The 24,541-nt window shown below is 42.3% G+C and overlaps 1 protein-coding gene across 1 annotated transcript; it reads right to left on the bottom strand.

The window, feature by feature from the left end:
• Positions 1–9,288: 9,288 nt before the first annotated feature.
• On the bottom strand, positions 9,289–23,734 carry LOC101597098 (zinc finger protein 878-like). Its single transcript, XM_045139321.1, has 4 exons — positions 23,600–23,734; positions 14,567–14,693; positions 14,309–14,369; positions 9,289–12,909 (listed from the first exon to the last, which is right to left on the bottom strand). Exons 1-4 carry the CDS (start codon positions 23,600–23,602, stop codon positions 10,455–10,457), a joined length of 2,646 nt encoding a protein of 881 aa, XP_044995256.1. The 5' UTR covers positions 23,603–23,734; the 3' UTR covers positions 9,289–10,454.
• Positions 23,735–24,541: the final 807 nt, after the last annotated feature.

The raw sequence follows: 24,541 nt of genomic DNA, 5'->3' as shown, positions 1-24,541 counted from the left end.
CAGAAGGTCTATGTCAGCAATATTCCAAAAAGGACCTAGAAGGGAAGGAGAATAAATATTTGGACTAGCTCTGACAACAGAGAAACTTGACATTCAGAACTTTGAACATATTCCTGAGACGGAGAACCAGCAAAGCTGGTGAAATGAAGCTTTGGAGTGGACGGCTCTAAAGGATGCGATACTGGTAGATTATGGTCCGGATGTAAAACATCCCCATAGGTTCCTGTTTCTTTGCTTTGTTTCTAGGAGGTAGCGCTGTTTGAGAAGGTCACGGAACCTTTAGGCGGTGTAGTCTTGCTGGAGGAAGTGGTTCACTAGAGACAGGCCTTCCAGTTTTATAGCCTGGCCAGACTTTATGGTCTGATTCCGCTTCCTGACTGTGGTTGCAATATGAACATCTGGGCTCCTGCTGCCACGCCTCCCTGCCATGACGGAATGTATTTCCTGGAAACTGTAAGCCAAAATAATCCCTTCCTTTCTTTTATTTCTTTATTAGAGACAGAGAGAAAGAGAGGAAGAATGGGTGCACCAGATCCTCTAGCCACTGCAAATGAACTCCAGATGCATGTGCCACCTTGCGCATCTGGCTTACTGGGACCTGGAGAATCAAACCGAGATCCTTAGGTTTCGCAGGCAAGTGCCTTAACAGCTAAGCCATCTCTCCAGCCCAAACCCTTTCTTTCTTAAGCTACTGCCTGCCAATTATTTGGTCACAGCAACGGAAGCAGTTCAGCATCAGAAAATGATTCAGCAATCCGAGTCATCTTGGCTTGGGTAGAAAACACACCCTTTTCTCACAGTGCACTTGAAGAACCTGTTGGCACCCGGCCCCCTCTTACGATGAGTTGTACATACACTCTGATTAAAAACAAAAGAAAACGAAATAGGGCTGCAGAGATGGTTTAGTGGTTAAGGAACTTTCCTGTGAAGCCTAAGGACCGAGGCTCAATTCCTCAGTACCCACATAAGCCGGATGTACAAGGTGGCACAGGCATCTGGAGTTTGTTTGCAGTGGATAGAGGACCTGATGTGCCCATATTCTTGTCCCCCCCACCGTCTTCCCTCTTAAATAAATATTTTCAAAAGATTTTTAAAAAATGAATAAATTTCTTCCCTCGCAACAACTAGTATCCATGGTCAGTTTTGTGCTTAGGTATCTCTGACAGCAAACCAGAGGAGGGCCGTCCAGCCTGGACTGGTTTGGAATGCAAGTATAGTTAAGGTAAATTGTCTCCACTAACTGAAGTTTTGGGGACAATCCCCTACTTAATATCTTATTCCTTTTTTTTTTTTTCTTCAAGGTAGGGTGTCACTCTAGCCCAGGCTGACCTGGAATTCACTATGTTGTCTTAGGGTGGCTTTGAACTCATGGCGGTCCTCCTACCTCTGCCTCCCAAGTGCTGGGATTAAAGATGTGCACCACTACGCCCAGCTAAGTATCTTATTTTTATGCATAACTGGCCATACATATGATTAAAATCTTGGGATTTTAAACTTGGGAGGCACAGGTAGGCGGCTTGCCGTCAGTTCAAGGTCAGTCTAGGATTACAGAGAGTTCCAGGTCAGCCTGGACTAGAGTGAGACCCTATCTCAAAAGAAAAAAAATAATAAAGGATCATAGAAAAGAAATGAGCAGGGCTGGAGGGATGACTCAGCTGTTAAAAGCTCTTGCTTGCAAAGCCTGATGGCTTGGGTTTCATTCCTCAGTACCCATGTAAAACCAGATGCACAACGTGGCACATGCACCTGTAACTTGCAGTGGCAAAAGCCCCAGGTTTACCCATTTCCTCTCTCTCTTGCTCTCTCTCATTCTCTTTCTCTTATTTGAGAGAGAGAATGAATGAGAACAGGCACACCAGGGCCTCAAGCCACTGCAAACAAACTCCAGATGCATGTACCACCTTGTACATCTGGCTTTATGCAAGTACTGAGGGATGGAACCAAAACCATCAGGCTTTGCAAGCAAGAGTATTTAAGAAAAAAGGTATATAACTCAAATTTGATGATCAAACTCTCTCCTTGCAAATAAATACAATATAAGGAAAGAAAATGGCCTGAAGAGCTTGCTTAGTGGTTAAAGTGCTGGCCTGGGAAGCCCAAGGACCCAGGTTTGTTGACCCAGTACCTATATCAGCACAAGGTGGCACATGCATCTGGAGTTCATTTGCAGTAGCTAGAGGCCCTGGCATGCCAATCTCTCTCTAAATAAATAAATAAATAAAATTTTTAAAAGAAGAAAACTCTTACCTATACCTGTAACTTCCAGTATACTGCTTATGATTTCTTCTAATACTTCCAGTGTTTCTGGCTTTACATAAATATTTTAGTGCATTTTGAATTGATAATTGTGCAGGGTAAAAGATGTGGGTCTCATTTAATTCATTTCCAGGTAGGTATCCAGTTTTGCCAGCACTATCAGTTGAATAGTTTGCCCCTTTTTCCTGTGAATATTGTTAACATCTTCATTAAAATCAGGTGCCCATGGTTGTGTGGGTTTATTGTGAAAAACTTTATCCTATTCCAGTGGTCTCTGTCTGTATTTTGTTTTTTCCAATGTTGTACTGTCTTTGTCACTGTGGCTCACTAGGTAATTTAGACTGGGAACTAGGACCCCTTTAGTACTGTTCTTTCTCCTTAGCCTTCCATTGGCTGTAGTGATCATTTGTGTTTCTGCATGAAAGGTTGGGTTTTTCTCCCTAATTCTCAGAAGCATGTAATGATGCTTTGTTGGGAACTGAGTTGCATCTGTAAATTACTTTTGGTAACCTAGTCATTTTCACAATATTGGTTCTGCCAGTGCAGGAGCACTGGAGTTCTAATGTTTGCCATCTTCTTTTATTTTTTCTTTCATACTTCAAAAAACTGTATTTCACCAAACTGGGAAACCTAAAAGAAATGGATAAATTTCTTATTTTAAAAAATATTTTTTAAGCCGGGCATGGTGGCGTATGCCTTTAATCCCAGCACTCATGATGCAGAGGTAGGAGGATCGCCTTGAGTTCAAGGCCACCCTGAGACTACAGAGTTAATTCCAAACCAGAGTGAGACTCTACTTTGAAAAACCAATATATATATATATATATATATATATATATATATATATATATATATATTTTTTTTTTTTTTTTTTTTTTGAGGGATGAAGAGATGGCTTAGTGATTAAGGTGTTTGCCTGCAAAGCCAAAGGACTCAGGTTTGTATTCCTCAGGACCCATGTAAGCCAGATGCCATTCTCTCTCTCTCAAATAAATAGATAAATAAATAATCTTTTAAATTTTTATTTATAATAATAATAATAAAGTTTTTAAAGATTATTTATTTGAGAGTGACAAAGAGGCTCTAGAGAGAGAGAGAATGGGCATGCCAGGGCCTCCAGCCACTGCAAATGAACTCCAGACACATGCGCCCCCTAGTGCATCTGGCTAATATGGGTCCTGGGGAATCAAGTCTCGAACCAGAGTCCTTAGGCTTTACAGGCAAGCACTTAACCGCTAAGCCATCTCTCCAGCCCAAATAATATTCTTTTAAAAATATTTTTTAAAAATTTTTTATTAATTAGTTCTGTATTCAGCAAATACAGTCAGTTTGGTACCATTATTAGGCTCATCCATGACCTACCCCATCCCCTTGGCCCCTCCTTGTTGAGGCATATGGGTCATGCATTGTGGAATTAGCCCAGTTATGGGTAAGATAAATGTCTCTGCATATCATGACCCAACATGTGGCTCTGACATTCTTTCCGCCCCCTCTTCTGCAAAACTTCCCTGAGCCATGTTAGGTTCATTTTTGGTCTGCTTCAGTGATGAGGTGCTGGGGGCCTCTGGGTCTCTGATTTGGTAGGAGTTGATTTTTCTCTGTGTTGATCTCCTTCCCCCTTATGCTGGTATCTGGTTCACCAGGAAAACAGCACCCTTGCTTTTTTTTTTTTTTTCGCCAATTTTTCTCAGTTTCAGCCGGGGCCCTTTTGAGGTATGATGGGGTGGCTATAGTGGCACACAGCCATGGTGGGGAACCAACTGCTCTTGATTTGGCTAACTGATCCCCTCAGTGGTACAGGACCCATAGCTAGAGCTGGGAAACAAGTCAGAACCATAACCAAACATAAGCCCACTGTCCATTATCATGCTACCATCAATCATGGGCTACAAGAGGGCCTACACCTATTAATAAATATTTTTGAGCCATGTATGGTGGAGAACACCTTTAATCCCAGCACTCAATAGGCATAGGTAGGAGGATCACTGTGTGTTTGAGGCCAGACTGGAACTACAAAGTGAGATACAGGTCAGCCTGGGCTAGAGTGAGACCCTATCTCAAAAAAAATAATATTTTTATTTATTTCTTTGCAAGGAGAGAAGGAGAGGGAGAGAGGGATATAATGGGTGTGTCAGGGCTTCTTGCCACTGCAAACAAACTCCAGATGCACATAGCTGGCTTTACGTAGGTACTGGGGAATTGAACCCAGGCTGTCTTGTTTTGCAAGCAAGCACCTCAACCACTGAGCCATCTCTCCAGCCCAGAAATAAATTTCTTTATGCAAGTGACCAATCAAAGTTAAATCAAGATGAGATAACTGAAACAAATCTATAGCAAGCATAAATTTCCAAGCAGTAATCTTAAATGTTCCAATAAAAAAGGCCTTTTTTTTTTTTTTTTTTTTTTTTTGGTTTTTCAAGGTAGGGTCTTACTCTGGTCCAGGCTGACCTGGAATTAACTCTGTCATCTCAGGGTGGCCTTGAACTTATGGCAATCCTCCTACCTCTGCCTCCTGAGTGCTGGGATTAAAGGCGTGCGCCACCACGCCCGGCTCAAAAAAAAGGCCATTTTCAAGTAGGTTCACTGCAATAATCTATCAGACACTTATAGAGGAACTGAAACCACTGTTTCTCAAATTATCCCATAAAGTAGATGATGAGAGAATGCTCCCTAAAGACTTACACAAAGCCAGCATAACACTATGAGTAAAACCAAATAGAGACACAGCATACAAATAAAACTATGGACAAATATTCCTGATGAACATAGACACAAACCAAATTCAAAAACATCAAAAGATTATCTACCTTGATCAACTAGGGTTTATGGTAGATAAATTAGATGATAGATGACAGATAGATACATAGATATCAGTTACAAATGTACTAAGAAATTGGGAAAATATTCCCATTTACAAAAGGCACAAATATATCACAGAATATCCATAATCAAGGAAGTGAAAGAGTAGTACAATGAAAACTACCCCTCAATGGATGAGGCTATATTTTTGCCACAAATAAGATGAATAATTTTCAGGAAGGAATAAAATTAAACCAGAAAGCTAGGAATCCCACTGATGGTGTATCAATATTCAGCAATCAGCCCTCTAGATTGTCAAGTAACAGCCAGGTTGAAAATTAGATAGGTGATTAAAAGAGCACCTGCTCATATAACAATAGCATTAGCTTCTGCTCTAGCAAGTGCAAGAATGGCTGCACAGGTGATGGCTGTACTACGTATGTATATGGACCTAAAGCAGGGAACAAGATGTCCTTTAATGAGAGAGAAATGGGTGGGGGGAATTCTCCTTCTTTGCTTGGAATGTGAAAGGCAAACCATTCAGACTTCCACTTAGAGGAGCATTATCTAAAACCCAGTAAGGGCAGATGAAACTGTGTCAAAATATGAGACAGTAGCAAAAGCCAGTAAGCTAGAAAAGATATAAAGGAAAGAGAAGGAAGGGAGGGGTGTATTTAATAGGATGGTATTGTATATATGTAAATGGAAGAATAGATTAATGGGGCTGAAAAGGCCCAGTGAGGTCAGGGGGAGAGAATGAGTAAAGGAAAGGTGGAGGGAGGGCTAATCAAAATCTAAGAGGATATAAATAAATCATATGGAAACCTACTTTTTTGGACAATGGAATACTCAGGAGCTGTAGATTGTTGCTAGAAAATTTTCAGTGCCAGGGATGGGATACCTTCCAGTGAGTTGTTGGCTGGGGAGGTCCCTGATGCCCCCAAAACATCACAGGCCATTGCCAAGATCCTTGGTTTCCCATCAGGAATACATGGTAAAACCCTATTGCTGAAGACTCCACATACTTGGGCTGCAAGGTTACTAAGAAATCCTGCTGGAACTGAGCTGATAACCTCCTCCATGTAGACCAGCTGACAGAAAGCTGGAAGAAGCCATTCTGCATGCAGTTCAATGGGAGAGAGAAATCACCAGTGAAGATACTCAATAGTGGACACTGCAAGTCTGGACTTTGGCCAGCCAGGCCAAATGAGCCAACGGATGCAATAGTGGCACGTCTGTCATGGTGGAAACCAACTGCCCTCTAATTTGACTGGAGGCCCACTCCATGGGAGGGAATACATCCTTGTACTGAAAACCTACAACAGGGGTAGTCATGAGCTACATGCTTGACTCCACTCGAAAACCAGCCAAGCTGAACTTTTGTTTGTGGGTAGTTATTCACAATGGCAAAGAAAAAACAAAGCAATCAAAAATAATCAAGAAACCCAATCCAAAAGTGGACTATGGAACTAGAGAGTTCGCCAAAGAAGAAATACAGATGGTCTAGACATCTAAGTACATGTTATACATCCTTAGCCATGAGGGAAATACAAATTATAACTACTCTGAGATGCCATCTCCTGTCAGAATGGCTATCATCAAGAAAACAAATGACAATAAATCCTGGTGATGATGTGGAAAAAAGAAGAACCCTTCTACTATGTTGGTGAGAATATAAACTGGTGCAGCCATTGTAGTAATCAGTGTGGAGATTCCTGAGATAGCTATAAACAGACTTACCTGGGGGCTGTAGAGATGGCTTAGAAGTTAAGGCGTTTGCCTGCAAAGCCAACGGATCCCAGTTCGATTCTCCAGGACCCACGTGAGTCAGATGCACAAGGGGGCACATGCATCTGGAGTTCATTTGCAGTGGCTGGAGGCCTTGGCATGCCCATTCTCTCCCCCTTTCTCTCTCTCTCAAATAAATATTTAAAACAAAATAACAAAAACAGGTTTACCATATGGCCTAGCTATCTCACTTCTTGGCATATGTCCTAAGGATTCTATTCCCTACTTTATAGTATGTGATCGCCCATGTTTATTGCTGCTCTAGTCACAAAAGCTAGGAAATGGAACCAACCTAGTGATGGATAATGAAGATGTGATACATTTACACAATGGATCCCTATTGAGTTGTAAAGAAAAATGAAACTTTCAAGGAAATGGATGGCTCTTGAAAGGATTACACTAAGGTAACCAAGGCCCAGAAAGTCATAGGTTACATGTTCTTGCCCATATGTGGATCCTAGGTACAAATGTTTAGATTTGTACGTGATTCAAAGTAAAAGTCAGTAGTAGAGGCCAGGAAACTAAAAGGGGGCTATGAGGAAGTGAGCAGAGAGCAAACTGTATATATGTAAGTATAGGACCAGTTTACTGGGGGGTGGAATGGTCTAAGTGGGGTCAGGGAAAGGGACTGATTAAAGAAAGGGTAGAACATGGGTTAATCGAAATTTAAGATATTATAAGCCATATTGAAATCTTGTTCTTTGGATAACAGTGCACCCAGAAGCCATTGTTACTAGAAACATTTCAATGCCAGGGGTGGGATACCTTCCAGTGAGTTGTCCAAGGAGGACCCTGATGCTCCCCAAATAATACAGGTCATTGTCAAGCCTCTCGGTTGCCCACCAGAATTAGATGGTAAGACCCTATTGCTGAAGACCCCACATTCTTGGGCTATAGATCAGTAAGAAAACAAGTTGGAGCTGAGCTGGGAATCCAGATATCAGAAAGCTGGAAGGAGTTATCCTGCATGCAGGCCTTTGGAAGGGAAGCTATTGGTGGTGTTAAACAGCAGTGGACCCTGCAAGCCCTAAGATTGGTCAGACAGGCCAAATATGCCAACTGGTACAATAGTGGCAGGTATGCTATGGGGGAAACCAACTGTTAATTGGACTTGAGGACCACTCCACAGGAGGGAATACATGCTTGGCACTGAGAAACTATTGAAATCTATAGTTAGGGAGGTCATGAGCCCTAGGGAAGTAACACCTGCTGTTGTCTAGCTAAATGCATATATCATGCCCACCAAACTGCCCTGTAAGCACTTTTGAAAATATTTATACCCATATATTAATGCTACTCTCGCTTTTGGTTACAGAAGCTTCTCTTTTCAGATGGTGGTGACCACTGACATGACTCAAAAGTCACCACAGCACTGAGAAGTGTCAGTAGTGTCCAGCAGTAAGACATCTCTCTCACACCCTCTAAGGCTCAGGGTCCATTGTGGAAGAGGATGCAGAAGCAATGTAAAAGCTAAAGGAAGGGTAGGACTGCTTACAATGCAATCTTCTAGCCACAAAATATCCTTGATATTCATGACCTCACTGTGTGAAACTACCTACACAAGATCTTCTTAGTAGGAGGAAAGATGTAGACAGCAAAATAAAAGGATTAATTGGAAGGGGAATAGTATTAGATGGAGGGTAGATTTCAGAGCTGGGTTAACGGGAGTTAACGGAGGGAATTATCATGGATCTATTGTCTGTACTTATGGATGCTGCCAATTAAATGCTAAAAATAAATTCCAGAATGAAAGATATGTTTCAACCTCAGTATCCTAAAAAGATTTTAAAAGGGGGTGGTGGTGGTGCACATCTTTAATCCCAGCAACTCGGGAGACAGAGGTAGGAGAATTTCCATGAATTTGAGGCCACCCTGAGATAACATAGTGAATTCCAGGTCAGCCTGAGCTAGAGTGAGACCCTACACCTCGAAAAACCAATAAAAGGTGTGGGGGGGGGGTCGCTGGAGAGATGGCTAAGCAGTTAAGGCACTTGCCTGCAAAGCCCAAGGACCCAGGTTCAATTCCCAAGTACTAGTGTAAAGGCAGATGCACAAGGTGGCATATGTGTCTGGAGCTCATCTGTAGTGGCTAGAGGCTCTGGCATGCCCATTTTCTCTCTCAAATAAACAGATTGTGTCTTATTTTTAATTTTATTTATTTTTATTTGAAAGAGAGAGAGAGAGAGAGAGAGAGAGAGAGAGAGAGAGAGAGAGAGATATGGAGGGTGGGTGGGAGGGAGAGAGAATGAGCGCATCAGGACCTCCAGCCACTGCAAACAAACTCTAGATGCATGCACCACCTTGTGTATCTGGCTTACATGGTCCTGGGGAATCAAGCCTCAAACCAGGACTCTTAGGCTTCACAGGCAAGCACTTAACCACTAAGCAATCTCTCCAGCCCAAATAAATAGATTTTAAAAAGAAGATAATCACAAAAGAAAAATATAAATAAAAAGAATGATCGGGTTTACAGACAGATTCATAATACATTACATACAATTTCACAAAACATAATAGCCTTGAACTTTTAGTCAAGAAGGCACTTAATCTAGCATGACACAACACTGTGTAAGAGAAAAGCATGAATTATGTTCACAATGAAAGTTACAGCAAAGTAACTCCAGAGTAAAATTAATATGAGGATAAAGGCACTATTACTTGCAATTCTATGATCATTTGATATAAAAGGGAAAAAAAAACCCTGACAAACATCAGTTTTAATATCACAGTAGGATAGTAGCAGATATGTTCTCAGTAAATAATGAACCTAACATTTGATAATCTAAATTGATTTTTAACAGTCCAGAAGTACTAAGATATTGTAGAAAAATCTTCAAAACATACAAAAAAAGATAAAAAATCTATATAACAATAAAAACAACCAACTTGACTGGAATGAAAGATGTCAAGGTGAGTCATAAAGTAAAATTCTAGAGATAATTAGATTAAGAGGGGACTGAGCTAGTGAAAGGATTAACTCCTGGCAATGTTCATAAAATGATGATGTTGCTGTGAAATGTAAAATGGCCAAATAGGAGGAAGAGTCACTGGGGAAGTAAGTCCTCAGGCTCTTATACTGCACACTCCTGTTTTATGTACACAATGGTGAGAAATGCCTACACTTCCATAACCTCCCTGCCAGAGCCAAAACAAGTAAATTGCTCCCCTAAGATGTTTTATGTGTTTTCAAGCAACAATAAGTACAGAATATGATAGAGATAAGTGACACCAACTATGAAATTCAGACCCTACTGCTTAAGGACTTTAGAGATTATGTAGCCTGAAAATTCTCAGGAGTGAAAATTAGAAATAATTAACTCTAGAGATTTCAAAATGAGTGACTAACAACCACAAAGGCCCAATTTATAAACCATTTACCCCAGGTAATTTCTGAAACACTCTATGTAAATTACTTCATATCAAACTTTTAAAAACATTTATGAATTGTTACATGAGAAATTTTCACATAACTTTGAAACACTTTCACAGGTGACATTTGCTATAGTTCTTGTATAAAAGTTTTAATGCCAGGCATATTTTTACAGGAGGGCCAATGGAAGGCATTTCCATATTCATTCCAGGTATCACATCACAATTCTCCTATACATTTCCTATACATTTTCATGCTTGAGATAAGAAAGGCTTTCCATATTCAATTCTGAGGAGTTCTCTCTATTGTGAATCTTTTCATGAAGCTTAAGGGAACTGGAACGAGTAAAGGCTTTCCCACACTGCTGGCATATGTAAGGTTTCTGACCTGTATGGATTTGTTCATGTCTTTGACAATCACTTAAAGTATAAAAAGGCTTCCCACACTGCTTACATACAAAAGGTTTCTCGCCACTGTGGATCTTTTCATGGCGCTGAAGGTAACTTTGACCAGTGAAGGCTTTACCACATAGCTTACACTGATATGGCTTCTCTCCAGTGTGAGTCCGTTCATGTATCTGAAACTTACAGAAATAAATAAAACCTTTCCCACACTGTTCGCATACGTGGGGTTTTTCACCACTATGGATCCTCTCATGCTTTCGAAGGGCAATGGGATTAGTGAAGGCTTTCCCACAAAGCTTACATATGTAGGGTTTCTCACCTGTGTGAATTTGTTCATGTCTTTGACAACTACTCAAAGAAGAAAAGCCTTTCTCACAATGCTTACATACATACGGTTTTTCTCCAGTGTGAGTCCGTTCATGTATTTGAAATTTACTGAAATAAATAAAACCTTTCCCACACTGCTCACATACATGGGGTTTTTCACCACTGTGGATCCTTTCATGCTTTCCAAGAGCAATGGAATTATTGAAGGATTTCCCACAATGCTTACATATGTAAGGTTTCTCACCAGTGTGAATTTGTTCATGTCTTTGACAACTACTCAAAGAAGAAAAGGGTTTCTCACAAAGCTTACATACATAAGGTTTTTCTCCACTGTGAATCCTTTCATGGCGTCGAAGGTAACGAGGATCAGTGAAGGATTTACCACACAGCTTACACACACACAGCTTTTCCCCAGAGTGAGTCCACTCATGCTGTCGCAAGTTACTGGAAGAACTGAAACCTTTCCCACACTGTTTACATATATAGGGTTTCTCTCCAGTGTGAGTTCGTTCATGTGTTCTTAGCATACTGGAAGAATTGAAACGTTTGCCACATTGCAAACACACATAGGGTTTCTCACCAGTGTGAATTTGCTCATGTCTTCGACAGCTACTCCAAGAAGAAAATGCTTTCTCACAATGCTTACACACATAAGGTTTCTCTCCACTGTGAATCCTTTCATGGCGTCGAAGGGAAGGAGGATCAGTGAAGGATTTACCGCACAGCTTACACACACACAGCTTCTCCCCAGAGTGAGTCCACTCATGAAGTCGCAGGTTACTGGAACAACTGAAACCTTTTCCACATTGTTTACATACATAAGGTTTCTCTCCAGTGTGAGTTCGCTCATGTGTTCGAAGGATACTGGAAGAATTAAAACGTTTCCCACATTGCAAACAAATGTGGGGTTTCTCACCACTGTGAATCCTCTCATGATAGCGAAGAGAACTCAGAGCAATAAAGGCTTTACCACACAGCTTACATACATAGGGTTTTTCCCCCGTGTGACATCGTTTATGCGTTTGAATGGAATTGTAATAATTGAAGGCTTTTCCACACTGCTTACATACATAGGGCTTCTCTCCAGTGTGACATCGCTTATGTGCCTTAAAGGAATGGTAAGAAGTGAAGGTTTTTCCACATTGTGTACATTCATATGGTTTTTCTCCTGTGTGTGTTCTTTCATGGTCTTGAATCTTACTCTTACAACTGAAGGCTTTACCACATAAATTACATTTATATGGCTTCTCCCCAGTGTGAGTTTGTTCATGTCTTCGAAGGTTACTCCAAGAAAAGGCTTTCCCACAATGTTTACATACATAGGGTTTCTCTCCAGTGTGAATTCTTTTATGCTTTTGCACGTTAGTCAAAGTACTGAAGGCTTTACCACATATATTACATGTGTATGGTTTCTCTCCAGTGTGAGTTCGTTCATGTCTTTGAATGTGACTCAAGCAAGAAAAGGCTTTCCCGCACTGCTTACACACATAGGGTTTGTCTCCACTTTGAGTCTTTTCAACATACTGAAGCAAACCAGGATAGGTAAAGGTATTATAATTCTGTTTTTCCACATACATTTCTTCTCTAGTGTCACTGTTACCAGATATTTGCATGTATTTGTGACTCTGGAAGAAATTCTCACACTGGTTAAATTCACAGGAAGTCTGTCCAGTGTCATTGTCTTCATGGTTCTGAACAGAATCAGAGTAAGTAATGGATTTTCCACACTCCCTAACTTTATAGAGACTTTCTTCATGTATCTCATAGTCATAAGCTTGTTGTCCAGTCTGAACAGGCACATTAAGGGATGAATGACCAATGAGCATGTCTTCACAAACGCGGTTTTCACAAAGCATTACTCCACAAGAAATTTCCTTGTTCACAATAGTATCTGGAATCTGGCTAAAGATTTCTGTGCAGGGACCACTTTCTTTTTGTTCCCACAGCTTCTCCATAATGTCATTTCTGTATAAAATGGAAAGCACATTATTAAAGTTATGTGTACAATGTTCTTACAAGTAAAAATCTCCTTACTATCTCCCCTGTCAGAAATTTATTTGTAAATGGGGGAGGAGGGGAGAGAAGGAAAGACAGACAGACAGACAGACACACACACACACACACACACACACACACACACACACACACACGGCACACCAGGGACTCTAGCCACTGCAAACAAACTCTGAATGAATGCACCACTTTGTACATCTGGCTTTAGGTAGGTACTGGGGAACTGAAACCAGGTTGTTAGGCTTTGTAAGAATGTACCTTAACTGTTGAGCCATCTCTCCAGCCCCACTCCCGTTAGAATTTTTGAATATGAATAGACTGAATGTTTTCTTTTTAATAGTTTTTTTTCATTTTTATTTATTTATTTGAGAGTGACAGAGAGAGAGAGAGAGAGAGAGAGGGAGGAAGGGAGGGAGGGAGGGGGAGGGAGGGAATGGGCACGCCAGGGCCTCCAGCCACTACAAACGAAGTCCAGATGCGTGCACCCCTTGTGCATCTGGTCAACGTTGGTCCTGGGGAACAGAGCCTCGAACTGGGGTCCTTAGGCTTCATGGGCAAGCGCTTAACCACTAAGCCATCTCTCCAGCCCTAGACTGAATGTTTTAAAGGGTCTGGGAGATAGATCAAGTCAAGGTAGTCACAAGAGATCTTTATTCTTAAAAATATTATGTATTTCTTTACTTGAAAGACAGAGAGAAAGAAATTATGGGTGTATCAGGACCTCTTGCCACCACACATCAACTCCAAATGCATGAGCTATTCTGTCCATGTGACTCTATGTGGGAACTGGGGGAATCAAACCTGTAATGGCAGGCTTTGCAAGCAAGTTCCTTTAACCACTGAGGCATCTGTACATCTCTACATAGGATCTTGATATGATGCTCAGGTTCTTCATAAATTCAGTTTTTTAAAAACCAGACTTCTAATTAGCTGGTAATGAATTCACAAACCACCATTATCTGCCTTTGAGTCATATAGTTATTCTTGAGTATTTCTTAAGCAAAATCTTTGAACAAAAACCATTTCCTATTTCAAAATAAAATGTACATACTTAATGATACTACAAAGATAGGTCCAAGAGTAACCATGAGATTCCTTATAGTGTAAAGCCAGGAGGAAAATGCATATATTTTAATAACTTTATGCATATAAAGTTTGTATGCACAGAATCAGAAAGTGTCACTTGCATTATCATGTCAGTACTGCATATTTTTAATCCTGCATATATCTTTGAAGATAAGTACTTTAGATCAAATCATCTGGGTTTATTTGCATAGTCATCTTTCTTTTTAAATCATCAATCATTTCTGGATCCTTGCAGAACATTTTGTTATTAATGTTGGCAAGTTACCTTAGATGTTTCCTGGGATACTCATAGTCATCTTCAATGTTCTGGTTTTCCTGTGAGTTTTCTAAAATGCAGACCCAGAAAATTCATTAACAATATGATCACTACAGAGAATATATCAATTCTTAGGTAGAGTCACAGTATAACATGACTATGTCTGATACAGTCACCAAACTTACTCGGTCTATATTCCATATCATAGAGTAGCAACTTTAAGCAGGACAGACTTGTAATTTCAGTAAAGAATGATCTGATACATACCTACAGCAGTCAGGTTCCTGAGGGTTTCCTCCATCACATCTCTGTGCAGCTTCTTCTGGGAAGAATCTAGCAAAGCCCATTCCTCCAGGCTGAAGTTCACAGCCACATCTTCAAAGGTCACAGAGTCCTGAAACAGGCCAGAGAGTTCCAGGAGGAAAGGTAAGACTCACAACTCTGAAAATTTGTGTGTTTTCTAAATGTTCAATGGATATCATGGTTATTACACTTTTACTCTCCATCCACCATCACCTGCTCTAAATCATATGTATATATGAATAACTTGATATATATATATGATTTGATATATATAAAAAACATACATGGTGGCACATGCCTTTAATCCCAGCACTTGGGTGGCTGAGGTAGGAGGATCACTGGAGCTACCAAGTGAGTTCCAGGTCAGCCTGGGGTGGAGTGAGACCCTACTTCAACAAATCCAAAAGGAAAAAAAAAAAAAATTCTCTGTGGGTGTGTGCACACATGTGCATGTACTCACATGCACATATGCATGCCAGATCTCTTCCTACTGCAAATGAATGCCCAACTTGCTTCATGTGTATTGCTAGGGAACTGAACCAGGGTTAGTAGACGTTGCAAGCAAGCATCTTTAACTACTGAGCCATGTCTTCACTCACTGGATCCATTTCTTTTTCAGTAACTTCACTGTATTCAAAAGCTACCGATTTTTGTATCCTGTCATCGCACTCAATTTATCCAACCTAATGGCCTTTCAGTGGAATCATAAACATTTTCTATAAAGATATCATATCACAAGCCAATAGTGATAATTGGCCATTTCCTATTTCAAAATAAAATGTACATACTTAATGACACTACAAAGATAGGTCCAAGAGTAACCATGAGATTCCTTATAGTGTAAAGCCAGGAGGAAAATGCATATATTTTAATAACTTTATGCATATAAAGTTTGTATGCACAGAATCAGAAAGTGTCACTTGCATTATCATGATACTACAATGATACTACAAAGATAGGTCTTCTTGCTTGCAGTGCATTTTTTTTCCACTCTTAGCTAGTAGCTCTAGTACTAGTTCAGGTATGGGTAGGGGAAGGGTGACACAGTAAGACTGTTGCCAAACATGATCATGGCCCCAAGTTAAATTTCTAGCACTGCACCCCTCAAAAAAAGTTTACAGGGCTGGAGAGATGGCTTAGCGGTTAAATGCTTGCCTGTGAAGCCTGAGGACCCCGGTTCGAGGCTCAATTCTCCAGGACCCATGTAAGCCAGATGCACAAGGGGACGCACGTGTCTGGAGTTTGGTTTGCAGTGGCTGGAGGCCCTGGCACGCCCATTCTCTCTCTATCTGCCTCTTTCTCTCTCTCTCTGTCGCTCTCAAATAAGCAAAAATAAACAAAAAAAAATTTAAAAACAATATAAGAAAAAAGTTTACAATGAACAGGCTTGTTTTCCAGCTATTACGGGAATACCATGTTCTCATTTAGTATAAGGTTAGCTGTTAGTGTGTCACATATGACAAATAATATTCATTGTGATGGTTATGTTTTGATGTCAACTTGATCTATTTAGGAATCCAAAGACATTCCTCTAGAGTTGGTCTCTGAGATTGCTTCCAAGAAGGATTAACACAAGGAGGAAGTCCTTCCCCCAGGATGAGCCCTTCCCCCAGAGTGAACAGCCCCCTTGGGCTTGTGGAGTGAGGGCTATTATGGTTGGTAAGGTCAAATGGAAGCCAGTGAGCCACTGCTGGGGAAATACGTAAAGCAAAATCAGTATCACATCCTGGAGGGACTGCAGAAATTAATGCTACTTTAAAGGACTTGAAAAATGCAGGGATGGTAGTTCCCACCACATCTCCCTTTAATTCTCCTATTTGGCCTGTTCAGAAGACAGATACGATTCATGGAGAATGACAGGGGATTATCAGAAACTTAATCAAGTAGTGACTCCAACTGTAGCTGCTGTACAAGATGTAGCTTTTCATAAAAAAAAAAAAAAAAAAAAGAATTTCTTCTTCTTCTGTATGTTCTCCATACAGGTCCATAAGGGCCATCAGAAGCAATCTGCTTTAGAGAGAGGGGGAGAGAATTGGCACACTAGGGCCTCAGCCACTGCAATCAAACTGCACACTTGCGACACCTAGTGGGTATGCATGACCTTATGCTTGCCTCACCTTTGTACATCTGGTTATGTGGGGTCTGGAGAGTTGAACATGGATCTTTAAGCTTCGCAGGCAAGCACCTTAATCTCTAAGCCATCTTTCCAGCCCCAAGATGTGATTTCTTTACTTGAGCAGATTAATGCATCTCCTGGTACCTGGTATGCAGCTATTGACCTTGTGAATGATTTGTTCTCCATACAGGTCCATAAGGGCCACCAGAAGCAATCAGGCTTCAGCTGCTAAGGTCAGCAGTACATCTTTACTATTTTACCTCAAAGCTGTATTAACTCTCCAGTCCTGTGACACAGTTTAGTTTGCAGGGATTTTGATCACCTGTCCTTTCCACTAGGAGTCATGTTGGTCCATTATATCAATGACGTTATGCTGATTGGATCAAATGAGCAGGAGGTGGCAACCACTCTGGAGTTGCTGGTCAGTACATATGCATCAGGGGATGGGAAATAAATCCATCCAAAATTCAGGGACCTTCCATCTCAGTGAAATTTCTAGATTAGTGATGCATATAGTGAAGTATATAGGAATATCCTTCTAAGGTGAAGGGTACATCATTGTACTGTCCTCTCTTACCAGTAACAAAGAACAATGTCTAATGGGCCTATGTGGATTTGGGAGGCAGCAAATTCCTCGCGTGGGTGTGTTACTCTGTCCCCTATAACAAGTGCCTCGGAAAGCTGCTAGTTTTCAGTGGGGCCTAGAACGGAAGGCTCTTCAAAAGGTCTAGTCTGCTGTGCAGGCTGCTCTGCCACTTGGGCCATATAATCCAGCAGATTCGGTGGTACTTGAGGTGTGGTGGAAGATTTGGAGTCTTTGGTAGGCCCTCATAAGTGAATCACAGCAGAGGTCCTTGGGATTCTGGAGGAAGGCCCTGCAGTCATCTGCAGACAATTACTCTCCTGAGAAAGCTCTTGGCCTGCTATTGGGCCTTAGTAGAAACTGAATACTCAACAATGGGCCATCAAGGTACTATGTGACCTGAGCTGCCCATTATCAGCTGGGTGTTACCTGATCCTCCAAGCCATAAAGTTGGATGTGCACAGCAGCAGTCTATCAAGTGGAAGTGTATACACAGGATCAGGCTTGAGCAGAACTAGAAGGCATAAGTAAGTTATATGTGGAAATTGCCCACACACCTATGGTTGCTACTCTGGTTAGTTACAATGCCTTCTGTCCCCAAACATGCACTTATGGCATCAAGGGGTGTGCCTGACAATCAATTGACTAAGGAGGAGAGAACAAAGGCATGGTTTATAAATGGTTCAACACATTATGCAGGCATCTGCCAAAAGTGGACAGCCACAGCATTACAGCCCCTTTCTGGGACAACTCTGAAGGACTGTGGTGAAGGGAAGTCTTCACAATGGGCAGAACTTCGAGCTGTGCACCTGCTTGTTCACTTTGCTTGGAACCAAAGATGGCCAGATGTGAAATTATACACTGATGCACTGTGGTCAATGGTTTGGCTGGATGATCTGGGACTTGGAAGAGCACAATGCAAAAATGCTAAGAAGGATATCTGCAGATGGTGTTATGTGGATAAAACTCTCTAAATGGGCAAAGGATATAAAAATGCTGTGTCCCATGTTAATGCTCACCAGGTGACCTCAGTAGAAGATGACTTTAATAATCAAGTAGATAAGGTGACTCACTCTGTGGATAGTGGTCCACCTGTTTCCTCAGCCATCCCTGTCACTGCCCAATAGGCCCATGAACAAAGTGGCCATGGTGGCAGGGATGTAGGTTACCCACAGGCTCAACAACATAGATTTCCATTAACTAAGGCTGAGCTGGTTATGGCTGCTGCTAAGTGCCAAATCTGCCAGCAGTAGAGAACTCTGAGGCCCCAATGTGGTGGCATTCCTCAGGGTGACCAGCCACTTGGTGGCATGCTGACTACATGACCACTTCCATCATGGTAAGGGCAGTGTTTTGTCCTTACTGGGACAGACACTTATTCTGGGTACAGATTTCCTTTTCCTGCACATAGACCTTCTGCCAAAACTATTATCCATGGTCTTACAAAATGTCTTAGCGACCATTCCACCCAGCATTGCTTCTGACCAAGCAACTCACTTCACAGCCAAGGCAGTGCAGCAGTGGGCTCATAAATCACAGAACTTACTTTTTATCATGAGCCCCACCACCCTGAAGCAGCTGGCTTGACAGAATGGTGGAATGGCCTTTTAAAGAGAGTTACAGTGTCAACTAGGTGGCACCAGCTTGTAGGGCTGGGGGAATGTGCTCCAGCAGGCTATGTATGCTCTGAATCACCATCCTATATACGGTAATGTTTATCCTATAGCCTGAATTCATGGGTCCAGGAATCAAGGGTTGAAATGAGAATGGCGGCACATACCATCACCCCTAGTGATGCATTAGCCAAAATTTTAATATTTTTATTTATTTATTTACTTGGTAGAGAAAGAGGAAGAAAGAGAATGGGCATACCAGGGCCTCCAGCCAATACAAACAAACTCCAGATGAATCTGTCCCCCTTGTGCATCTGGCTAACATGGGTCCTGGGGAATCAAACCTGGGTCCTTTGGCTTAGCAGGCAAGTGCCTTAACTGCTGAGCCTTCTCTCCAGCCTGCATTAGGCAAATTTTTGCTTCTTGTTTTCACAATCTTGGGCTCTGCTGGCCTAGAGGTCTTGGTTTCTGATGGGGGAGTACTTTGCCAGAAGGCACAAAAACATTACATTGAACTGAAAGCTAAGACTTCCCCTGACCACCATGGGCTCCTGATGCCCTTGAGCGAACAGGCTAAGAAAGGAGTTGCAGTGTTAACAGGAGTGATTGATCCAGACTACCAGGGGGAAATTGGACTGCTCCACCACAATGGAGGTAAGGAAGAGAATGTCTGAAGTACAGAACATTCTTTAGGGCACCTCTTGGTGTTATCATGCCCTGTTATCAAAAACAACCCAATCAAGGCAGTGTGATAAATGGCCCAGATCCTTCAGGAATGAAGGTATGGGTCACTCCTCCAGGTAAAGAACCAAGACCTGCTGAGATGTTTGCTGAAGGGGGAGGAAATACGGGAAGGAAAGACTGCTGAGGACTTTGTTGGAACTAGGCTATTGGCATAAGGGCTAGCTTTATTCTGCTGCCCAGGCCTAAAGGGTTTGATTAAGGTTTAACTGTATTGGACTGATGTACTTAGCTAAAGATATGGTACTGATAGAAGATCTAAAATTGAAAAAAAAACAAACAAGTTTAAATTTACTGGCACAGGGACTCATTTTAGTTTACTGAATGTGCTATTGTCAAACATACTATTATTTGGAAAGAAGATAGCACAACCACTTTACATTAAAACAATGGAAAGAATACCTGAGATGATTACACCCCAGAAAGACTGAATGGCAGGAATGCATTCTTTTGAAAGGATATATCTGGAAGGAAGAAACCTGCTCTTCAAAGTCACTTATTTATTTTATCCCTCAATTAAGAATATGGTTGTGTCCTGAATGCCTGTTATTGCTTTCAGAAGCATGAAAAATGCATGGAGTGGTCATGAAGTGCACATGGTTTAAGGAGTTACTGCTGAGATGCAGCATAAGGCAGGGTGGTGATGACCCTCATGAAGAGGCAGGTGAAGCCAATGGAAGACGGACCATAGTTTGCAGTGGAGAAACAAAGATGTTTTAGTCATACCAGGACTTTGCAAGGGCTACCATGGACTATGCTGTTGGCTTGGGGTAGGTGGTTTTCCTAGCTTATTCAGCCCATCTGGAGAGGCACAATTGGGAATTCCAGAGACTATCAGTCACTGGTTATGACATTGGATTTGAACTACTGTTATTTTATTTTTGCTTGATGGTTGTTAAGTTTGCATTGGTCCAACATCTCCTTACAATGCATTATAGCAGTTGAAAATGTTTACTCTGTACTTCTATATGATGAAAGTATATTAACTTGTTTAATTTTACAGGACTCGCATCTAAGAGCCAATCTTAAAATCTCAGATTACACTTGGGACTTTGGAACTATATTAAATTGGCAAAGACTATGGGGAGCCAGCTGTGGTGGTTCACACCTTTAATTCCAGCACTTGGGAGGCAGAGGCAGGAGGATCACCATGAGTTCAAGGCCACCCTGAGACTACACAGTGAGTTCCAGGTCAGCCTGTGCTACAGTGAGATCCTAACTCAGAAAACAAAATAAAACATCATCAAAAGACTATAGGGACCTGTGAAGTTGGACTAATCACAATGTGACTATATACAAAGTTGGACTATATACAATATGGAATGATTAAGAATTTATTGGGGGCCTGGGGCAGAATGTAGTAGTGTGAATGCATGTGTCCCCCAAAAGATTCAGGAGTTTTAATTAAGCTTGTAGCTTGGCTGGAGAAGTGTTACTGGATGTGGATTTGAGGCTGGTTTTAAACTCACAGTAATCCTCCTACCTCAGCCTCCCAAGTGCTGGGATCAAAGGTGTGTGCCACACCTGGCTAGAAATTTTGTTCATGTTTATTATTATTAACAAGTTTTGTATGGATATATTAACAAGTTTTGTATGGATATATTTTATATATATGTTGGTACCCTCTTTTCCCTTGTCCCTGGTTCCATTCTGTTGGGAATGCTCCTCAGTGAGGTTGCAGGTTTTCCCCATGGGGTTGTGGTTCATGTGTCATGGGAGTAGTCAGTTATTTGGGGGGATAGGGAATGCCTCTGGGCATGATGTCTCAAACTGTGGCTCTGACAATCTTTCCAGAAATTTTACTTTTGAATTTTTTTTAAATCATGAGATGCTAAGGGGTTTGTTTGTTCAAAATAATTTAATTTTTTAAATTTTGTTTTTATTATTTTTTTCTTTTCACAATTTTTATTAACATTTTCTATGATTATAGAAAATATCCCATGCTAATACCCTCCCTCCCCCCTCCGCACTTTCCCCTTTGAAATTCCATTTTCTCTCTCTCATATATATATATATATGTATGTATGTATGTATGTATGTATGTATATATTGGTAAAGACAATATATATATATATATACATATACATATATATATATATATATATATATATATATATATATATATATATATATATGAGGGGGGAAGGGAGGGAGAGAAACTAGTTCAATGGGTAAAGCACATGCTACTCAGACATGAAGATCTGAGTGAGGATGCCAGAATCAGTGTGAAGCTGAGGCAGCATGATACACTTGCGTGTATTCCCAGATATGGCAAGATTGGCAGTGGAGACAGAAGATTTCTGGGAAGCTCACTGGCTAGTTACTCTGGTATATTCAGAGGTGAATAAGAAACCTTGTATTAAACATGGTGGAAGGAGATGATTGACACCTATGGTTGTCCTCCGACCTCCACATGAACCCAGGAACACAGACCAAAATAAAAATAAATATATAAAGTTAGTAGTAACAACTTATTTCAAGGATTCATTTTTTCAGACCTTCTCATTCCACCCATTTAGGATTCAATCAAGAGTATTACAATCTTATGCACAAATCATGAAATAAAATTTTGAATTAGCTTAGTAAAATTTTTTATAAGAAAAAGATTCTACAAAAGAATAAAAGAAAGAGAAAGGGAGCCGGGCGTGGTGGCGCACGCCTTTAATCCCAGCACTCGGGAGGCAGAGGTAGGAGGATCGCCGTGAGTTCGAGGCCACCCTGAGACTACATAGTGAATTCCAGGTCAGCCTGAGCCAGAGTGAGACCCTACCTTGAAAAACCAAAAAAAAAAAAAAAAAAAAAAAAAAAAGAGAGAGAGAAAGGAAGGAAAGAAGGAAGAAAAAGAAAGATGCTGCTAGAGGAAGCAGACTGCTTCACCCTCAAAGGAAGCCATGGAACGTTACACCTACGAGACCACCGTACTGTGCAGATGCAGCCAGCCCACGATAGATCATTCACAAGAAGGAAGAGTGGGCAACCTGACCACTCAGGGAAAGTCACTTTGGGATCTCCACAGGTAATTTTCCTCCACCCACCCAGCTGTCACCTTGGTAAACAGCACGGATAACAGACCTCTCGACCTCACAGTGCTCTGGGTTCCTTAGAAATGCCTTTCACTGTTACATCTAGGTGATACAACCCTGTTTGGGCCTTTCTCAATCTATTTCTTGGTAAGACACAAGCTATGTAAAGGCTCGCTTTTGGCCTTAAAAGAAGTCAGATCAATTAAAACAAATCTTATTAAGGAATATATCCTTAGGCCTCTCTCCTTCTTCTGGCCCAGCCACCTTTCACCCACCGTCAGGCCAAGCCAGCAAAAAACCTTATTTATTGTCTCTCTAAGGACAGGCTGAGTTCAAGGGAAGGCTCCCTGTACGGGCTACAGTTGCCACTATCCCGGGTTCTTTACAAAGTGGGCTTCTCCTCAACAGCAAGCTCTTCTCGGTCCAAGCCTTGAGACCAGCACCTCGAGCAGTTGGCGGCTCTTCCTCCGCAGCACTTCTTTCCAACGATCAGGTTCTACCTGCGCCTACTTACTGTTTGAAAATCGGTGTCTAAACGCATTTCAAGAAAAAAAAAAATGTGGATCCCCTTTTTCTAACGAGTCGGAAATTTGGGCAAGTTCCCGGAAAGGCAGCACCTGTCAACAATCTATGGGCTTGGATTCCGGAGGGCGATCCGCGGCTCCGAAGCCAATGGCCGGGCTCCAGCGCGCAGGCGCAGGCCGCCGCCGCCCCCCGCGCCCGCGTCTGCCCGCGACCCTTGCCGCCCCGCCGCGCGCCGAGGCTCCGGCCGGGGGAGGACGCCGGGGTCCCGCCGCCGCCGCCGCCCACCCGCCCGCCCCGGGCACAGGGGGAGCGCGGCCCCGGCGGACTCGGCCGCAGACCGGGGAGGCCCCGTCGCCGCGCGGCCGCTTCCCGCAGCCCGTGCCCGGCCGCACTCACCATGTCCGCCCGGGTCCCCCGCCGCCCTTCCGTCCGTCCGTCCGTGCGCGCCGAGGGTCCTGGGCGCGGGCGTCACAGAGCCACCGAGGCTTGAGCAACCGGAACTCCCTTAGCAACCGGCGCCCTGCCGCCGGTCTGGAGGCGCCCGGAAGAAAAATGGCGGCCAAGGCACTTCCGGTCCGCCGGCTGCGCGCTGATTGGGGGTCCGGACTGCGCGGCCGCGGCGGCTCAAGGGTACCGCGCAGCCTCGGGAGCCGGAGCGGGTGCTCCTTCCGGCGCCTGCAGCCTGGGGAGAAATTCAGCTAAGCGCCCTCGTTTCTGATTTTGCAGAGCCAGCACCTGCTTTCTTCCTCCATTCCTTGGCTTAAGCCAGGCCAGGACACCCAGGAAGAGGTCTGGGCTGATGTGGTTGCACTTGGTTTGGATGATGCACCTGACTTGCCCCCCAAGCTTGCCCTTCAGCCCACCATTTTCTGTGAAGAAAAGTAAAATCTGCATACAAGAGAATAAAAGGATCCAAAGCGCACAGAAACATATGCCAGCAACATTTACAACGCAAAGGAATCAAAACAAGAGAACCAATGTCTGAAATGGCTCTGACAATATCCTGCTGCACTCACGACCACTGAGAAAAATCCTAAACCCACAACCCAGCACAGGTGCAGGGGAGGGGGCAGACACTGAGGGGCGTAACACGTAGCTACGTCCCAATTGATTGAAGTCTTCAAGATTGTAGTGTTGTCTGGCATGTTTTTCTTTTAATATGGCCTTTTTCTATAAGAAGGATGAGGATATGAGATCAGAGGTTAATTTTTAAAGACCTTATTGTGGGTGGTTGGTTGGAATGAGGAATATTGAATTCTCAAGTACATTCATGTGACTGCACCAATTTGTTGAATGGTAAATTTTAATAGCCAATTGATTAGGTAGTGTCCAACTAAT

The sequence above is a fragment of the Jaculus jaculus genome, chromosome 21, assembly GCF_020740685.1.
Source record: "Jaculus jaculus isolate mJacJac1 chromosome 21, mJacJac1.mat.Y.cur, whole genome shotgun sequence".
Lineage (NCBI taxonomy): Eukaryota > Metazoa > Chordata > Mammalia > Rodentia > Dipodidae > Jaculus > Jaculus jaculus.
Note: the sequence above shows the minus strand (reverse complement) of the source record. Positions and strands in the feature narration are given on the sequence as shown.

What these genes read in the sequence shown, in the direction of transcription:
- LOC101597098 (XM_045139321.1), bottom strand. An exon ending in CAGGAACCTGACTGCTGTAG is followed by an intron (nt 14,370 to 14,566) that starts GTATGTATCAGA and finishes TCTGCATTTTAG; the next exon opens with AAAACTCACAGGAAAACCAG. An exon ending in TATCCCAGGAAACATCTAAG is followed by an intron (nt 12,910 to 14,308) that starts GTAACTTGCCAA and finishes CATTTTATACAG; the next exon opens with AAATGACATTATGGAGAAGC.